The following is a 6,100-nucleotide window of genomic DNA, read 5'->3' as shown; positions in this document are numbered from 1 at the left end:
GTTGTGAGGCAGGGGGGTTATGGGGCTGGGTTATGGGGCAGAGGGGTTTATGGGGTTGGGTTATGGGGCAGGGGGGAGTTGTGGGGCCGGATGGGGTGGGGGGGCTGGAGTTGTAGGGTGAGAGTTGTGGGGCAGGGGGGCGTTATGGGGTTATGGGGCTTTGGGGTGGAGATGTGGGGCAGGGGGGCTGTGGGGTAGGGTTGTGGGGGCAGGGGGGTTCTCCCTCCGCCCCATAGATGTGGGGCAGCCCCCCCCCAAAAAAAGGACACCGAACCTACAAAACCAGCAGCTTTAATGGACTATGGGGGGGGCGTTGTGCCCCACAACAATGCAGCCCCCCCCCCCAGCCCCATAAGTGCCCACCCCAGCCCCACAACTGACCCCCCCCAGCCCCATAAGTGTGTGTTGTGACCCCCCCCCCCCCATGGCTAAAAAGTGACATAAAACCCCTTTGGTCCTATTGAGGGGGGGGGGGGGATGGATCACCCTGAGACCCCCAAGTGTGGGGCGGGGGGGGATCACACTGAGACCCCCAAGTGTGGGGCAGAGCGGGGTCCCCCCCCCCATAGATCCGCCCCCATCAGCGCAGCGGCAGCGCCCCCTGCTGGCAGCGCAGCGTAATGGCAGCATATGGGGCTATGGGGGGCTCCGTATAGGGATGGTTGTGGGGCAGCTATGGGGCGGGGGGGGGGGGTGTTAATGGGGCGGGGGGCTGTTAATGGTGCCCCCCCCCCTTAATAAACCGCCTCGTCCCCGTTGTCGTCGCTGTCGGCCCCAAAGTCCTCCCCGTTGTCGAAGTAGGACATGATGTAATCGGTTTCCTATGGGGTGGGGGGGGCAGAATTGGGGTCACCCCATAATACACCCCCCAACCCCAAATCCCACCCCACCCCCCTTTGGGACCCCCGACCCCATAATAGAACCCCGGGATCCCAATGTTAACCCCAATCCTGACCCCATAACACCCCCCAGTGCCCAAAACAGCCCCATAACCCCAACGCTGCCCCATAACTTCAATCCCAACCCCATAATCCCAACCCTGATCCTACAACCCCAATCCTGCCCCATAACCCCACCCCATAACTTCAACCCCGACCCCATAACCCCATCCCCACCCCCATCCCACCCCATAACCCCATTGATACCCCAACACTGACCCACACAACCCACCCCATAACCCCAAACCCGACCCCATAACCCCATAACCCCATACCCACCCCCATCCCACCCCATAACCCCATTGATACCCCAACACTGACCCTCACCAACTTACCCCATAACCCCACTGATACCCCCACAATGACCCCCCTAACCCACCCCATAACCCCATCCCCACCCCATAACCCCAATACTGCCCCATAACCCCATCCCCACCCCATAACCCCACTGATACCCCCACATTGACCCACACAACCCACCCCATAACCCCAACCCTGACCCCATCCCACCCCATAACCCCATTGATACCCCAGCATTGACCCCCCCAAACCACCCCATAACCCCATCCCCACCCCATACCCCAACCCCAACCCCATCCCGTCCCATAACCCCACAGATACCCCAACATTGACCCACCCCATAACCCCAACCCCACCCCATAACCCCAATACTGCCCCATAACCCTACTAATACCCCCACAATGACCCACCCCAACCCACCCCATAACCCCAACCCCACCCCATAACCCCAATACTGCCCCATAACCCCACTGATACCCCCTATCCCCTAACAATGACCCCCCTAACCCACCCCATAACCCCATCCCCACCCCCATCCCACCCCATAACCCCATTGATACCCCAACATTGACCCACCCCACAACCTCCAAGCCCCGCCCCCTCCAAGCCCCGCCCCCTCTAAGCCCCGCCCCCTCTAAGCCCCTCCTCCTTTTAAATAAGCCCCGCCCCTTTTATTAAGCCCCGCCCACCTCCTCGTGCTCCTCCTCGTCGTACTCCTCCCCCTCCTCGTCCCGCCCCTCCCCCTCCTCTTCCTCCTCCTTCTCCTCTTCCTCTGACGTCACTTCCTCCTCCTTCTTTTCCAGGTGCTGGTGGGGGGAGGACCCCCCCCAAGTCAGAGACCCCCCCCAAATAAAGACACCCCCCCCCAAAGCCAGGGACCTCCATTAAAGTGAGGACCCCCCCCATTAAAGTGTGGGACCCCCCCAAAGGATGGGACCCCCCCAAATAAAGACCCCCACCCAAAGTATGAGACCCCCCCCAAAGTGTGGGACCCCCCCCCCAAATAAAGACCCCCCCCCCCAGAGCCAGGGACCCCCATTAAAGTGAGGACCCCCCCCCGCAAAGGATGGGACCCCCCCCCCCCCAAAGCCAAAGGACCCCATCAAGGTGAGGACCCCCCCCCATTAAAGTATGGGACCCCCCCCAAAGGATGGGACCCCCCCTCAAGTAAAGACCCCCCCCCAAGCCAGGGACCCCCATTAAAGTGAGGACCCCCCCCTTAAAGTGTGGGACCCCCCCCCACAAAGTACTGCCCCCCCTTTAAGTGTGGGACCCCCCCTCAAATAAAGACCCCACCCCAAAGTCAGGGACCCCCATTAAAGTGAGGACCCCCCCCGTTAAGGTATGAGACTCCCCCCAAAGGATGGAACCCCCCCCCAAAGGGTGAGACCCCCCCACCCAAATATAAAGACCCCCCCCCAAAGTTTGGGATCCCCTCCAAAGTAAAGACCCCCCCCCCAAAATGTGGGACCCCCCCCCCCAAATGTAAAGACCCCCCCAGGACCCCCCCCCAAATCACCTCCAGTTTCTTTATGGTCTCCTCCTTATCCAGTGTGGGGGGGGGCGGCGCAGGGCGGGGGGGGGGCACAGAGGAACCTGTGGGGGGGGGGGGGTCAGCTTATGGGGTGGGGGGGCACATGAGGGGGTCGTTGGGGGGGTTATGGGGAGGGTTATGGAGGGGGTGGGGGCTACATAGGGGGGTTATGGGGGGGTTATGGGGTCTGGGGGTCGTCGTTGGGGGGAGTTATGGGGTGGGTTATGGGGGGGTTATGGGGTGGGAGGGTCGTTGGGTGGGTTGTGGGGGGGGTGGGGGGTACATGGGGGGGTTATGGGGGGTTATGGGGTGGGGGGGTCGTTGTGGGGGGGTTATGGGGTGGGTTATGGGGGGGGTTGGGGGGTACATGGGGGGGTTATGGGGTGTGTTATGGGGTGGGGGGGTCGTTGGGGGTCTCCCCACTCACGGCCTTTCCGCAGCCGCCGCACGCGGATCTTCAGCTCCCGAGGGAAACGCCTCCAATCTATGGGGAGATGTGGGGCTGGGGAAACAACATGGCCGCCCCCCACCCTGCCCCATAACCAACACCCCCCCCTTAATGACCCACAGCAGCCCCCAGCCCCACACCTGGGTTCTATTCAAAGGCCCCATCTATGGGGCACCCTATAGCACTCCCCAGCCCCACACCTGGGTCCCACTGGATGGCCCCATCTATGGGGCACCCTATTGCAAACCCTGCCCCACAGCAGCCCCCAGCCCCACACCTGAATTCCACTCAATAGGCCCCATCTATGGGGCACCCTATAGCACCCCCCAGCCCCACACCTGGGTCCCACTGGATGGCCCCATCTATGGGGCACCCTATAGCAAACCCTGCCCCACAGCAGCCCCCAGCCCCACACCTGAATTCCACTCAATAGGCCCCATCTATGGGACACCCTATAACAAACCCTGCCCCACAGCAGCCCCCAGCCCCACACCTGGGGATGTCTCCATCTATGGGGCACCCTATAGCAAACCCTGCCCCATAGCAGCCCCCAGCCCCACACCTGGGTTCCACTCGATGGCTCCATCTATGGGGCTGCACAGCTGGTATTTATCCGAGTAACGCTCAATATCTGCAGGGAGAACATCATTGAGGGGGGGGGGGGTATGAGATGGGGGGGGTACAATGGGGTCGGGGGGGTCCGTATGGACACAGAGGAGCTGTGGGTCTGCCCCATACCTCGATGTGGGGCTCCGGGTCGGATGAAGTAGGGCAGCCCCTTCATGGCCCCCCGCAGCTCCTGCTTTAAGGCCAGCATGTATTCCACCTCCTCCCCCCCGGCAGCGGCACAGCCCGGCATTCCACGGCCTGGGGGGGGCAATGGGGACATTTAGGGACCCCCCCCCACCATAGGACCCCCCCCACATTCATAGTAGGGACCCCCCCCACACATTCATAGTAGGGACCCCCCCATTCATAAGGCTGAAAGGACCCCCACCAAGACCACGGGGGGCCCCTTCCATTCATAGTAGGGACACCCCCCATTCATAGTAAGGACCCCCCCCCATTCACATAGTAGGGACTCCCCCACACCAGGGACCCCCCCCCCCCCATTCATAGTATGGACCCTCCCCACCACAGTACCCCCCCCCCCCCCCCCACTCATAGGGCTGAAAGGACCACCCCCCTTTATAGTAGGGAACCCCCCCATTCATAGTAAGGATCCCCCTCATTCACAGTAGGGACCCCCCCCACCATGGGACCCTCCCCATTCATAGGGCTGAAAGCACCCCCCCCTATTCATAGTAGGGACCCCCTCCTCCATTCATAGTGGGGACCCCCCCCATTCATAGGGCTGAAAGGTCCCCCCACACCACGGGACCCCCCCTCCATTCATAGTAGGGACCCCCCCCCCATGGGATCCCCCCATTCATAGGGCTGAAAGGACCCCCCCCACACTATAAGACCCCCCCATTTATAGTAGGGACCCCCCCCATTCATAGTAGGGACCCCCCCACCACGGGACCCCCCTCCATTCATAGTAGGGAACCCCCCCCATTCATAAGGCTGAAAGGACCCCCACCACCACCACAGGGTCCCCTTCCATTCATAGTAGGGACCCCCCCCCCCCCATTGATAGTACCACTCACAGGGAACAATGGGGATGGCTGCAGGGTGGGGGGGGGCAGCGCGTCGCCCTTATTGATGCCAACAGCTTCAGTGTTGAACGTCAGACCCCCCCGGGAACGAGAGCGGCCACGGGACGCCATGGGGGGGGGGGGGGGGCTATGGGGGGTAAAGGGGGATGGGGGGTTAATGGGGGGATATGGGGGGGGATATGGGGGGATATGGGGGGTCTATGGGGTATATGGGGGGGTCTATGGGGGGAAAAGGGGGGGTCTATGGGGTATATGGGGGGGGTATGTGGGGTGGGGGGGGGAAAGGGGTGTCCCTGGGGGGTGTATGGGGGGATATGAGGGGGGATATGGGGTATATGGGGGGATATGGGGGGTGGGGGGGTCCCTGGGGGGTCAATGGGGGGATGTGGGGGGTCTATGGGGTATATGGGGGGGGATATTGGGCTGGGGGGGGCTCTATGGGGCAGGGACAGCATGGGGTGGGGAGGGGGGACTTATGGGGAGCCCCTATGGGGTGAGGGGGAACATATGGGATCTATGGCGCCCCTATGGGGGGATATATGGGATATACGGGATCTATGGGGTCCCTGTTGGGGGATATATGGGATCTATGGGGTTCCTATGGGGTGATACATGGGATATGGGGTCCCTATGGGGCAATATATGGGCCCTATGGCGCTCTATGGGGTGATATATGGGGTCTATGGGGTCCCTATGGAGTTACGTGGGATCTATGGGGTCCCTATGGGGGGATATATGGGATCTATGGGGTCCCTATGGGGTGAGGGGGGATCCATGGCGGCCCCCATCCCGCTCCGGTACCTGCACCGCGCATGCGCCGCCCCCCGATCACGTGCTTCTGACACGCGTAAAGCGCGTGCGCATCTCAGTCACGTGCTTTCGGTACGCGAGCCGTCTGATCACGCGGTTCCGTGAGAGAGTGACGAGTGCAGAAGGGGCGGGGCCAGAGCTCCTGCTCCGCGCTGATTGGTGGGAGGAGGAGCCAATCAGAGTGCAGGGGCAGGAGAAGGGCGGAGATGAATGGGGCGGAGAATTAATGAATGGGGCGGAGCATGAATGAACGGGGCGGGGCTGAATGGGGCGGAGCATTAATGAATGGGCGGAGTATTAATGAATGGGGCGGGGCATTAATAAACGGGGCGGAGTATTAATGAATGGGGCGGGGCTGAATGAATGGGGCGCTGGAAGCTTTGGGGCGCTGTGTGGGGCTGAGGGCTGAATG

At 62.0% G+C, this 6,100-nt stretch overlaps 1 protein-coding gene across 1 annotated transcript; it reads right to left on the bottom strand.

Moving 5' to 3' along the window:
* Positions 1-275: 275 nt before the first annotated feature.
* Positions 276-5,723, bottom strand: POLR3GL (RNA polymerase III subunit GL). Its single transcript, XM_085535748.1, is given in 9 exon segments — positions 276-821; positions 1,928-2,044; positions 2,758-2,834; positions 3,200-3,256; positions 3,783-3,851; positions 3,959-4,057; positions 4,060-4,087; positions 4,870-5,005; positions 5,680-5,723. Coding segments are annotated over 8 exon segments (654 nt in total). The 5' UTR covers positions 4,990-5,005; positions 5,680-5,723; the 3' UTR covers positions 276-734.
* Between the last annotated feature and the right edge of the window lie 377 nt (positions 5,724-6,100).

The sequence above is a fragment of the Coturnix japonica genome, unplaced genomic scaffold (assembly GCF_054131305.1).
Source record: "Coturnix japonica strain WE unplaced genomic scaffold, WE-NBRP24 Scf169, whole genome shotgun sequence".
Classification (NCBI taxonomy): Eukaryota; Metazoa; Chordata; class Aves; order Galliformes; family Phasianidae; genus Coturnix; species Coturnix japonica.
The sequence above is the reverse complement of the archived record's forward strand: the minus strand, read 5'-3'. Positions and strand labels throughout refer to the sequence as shown.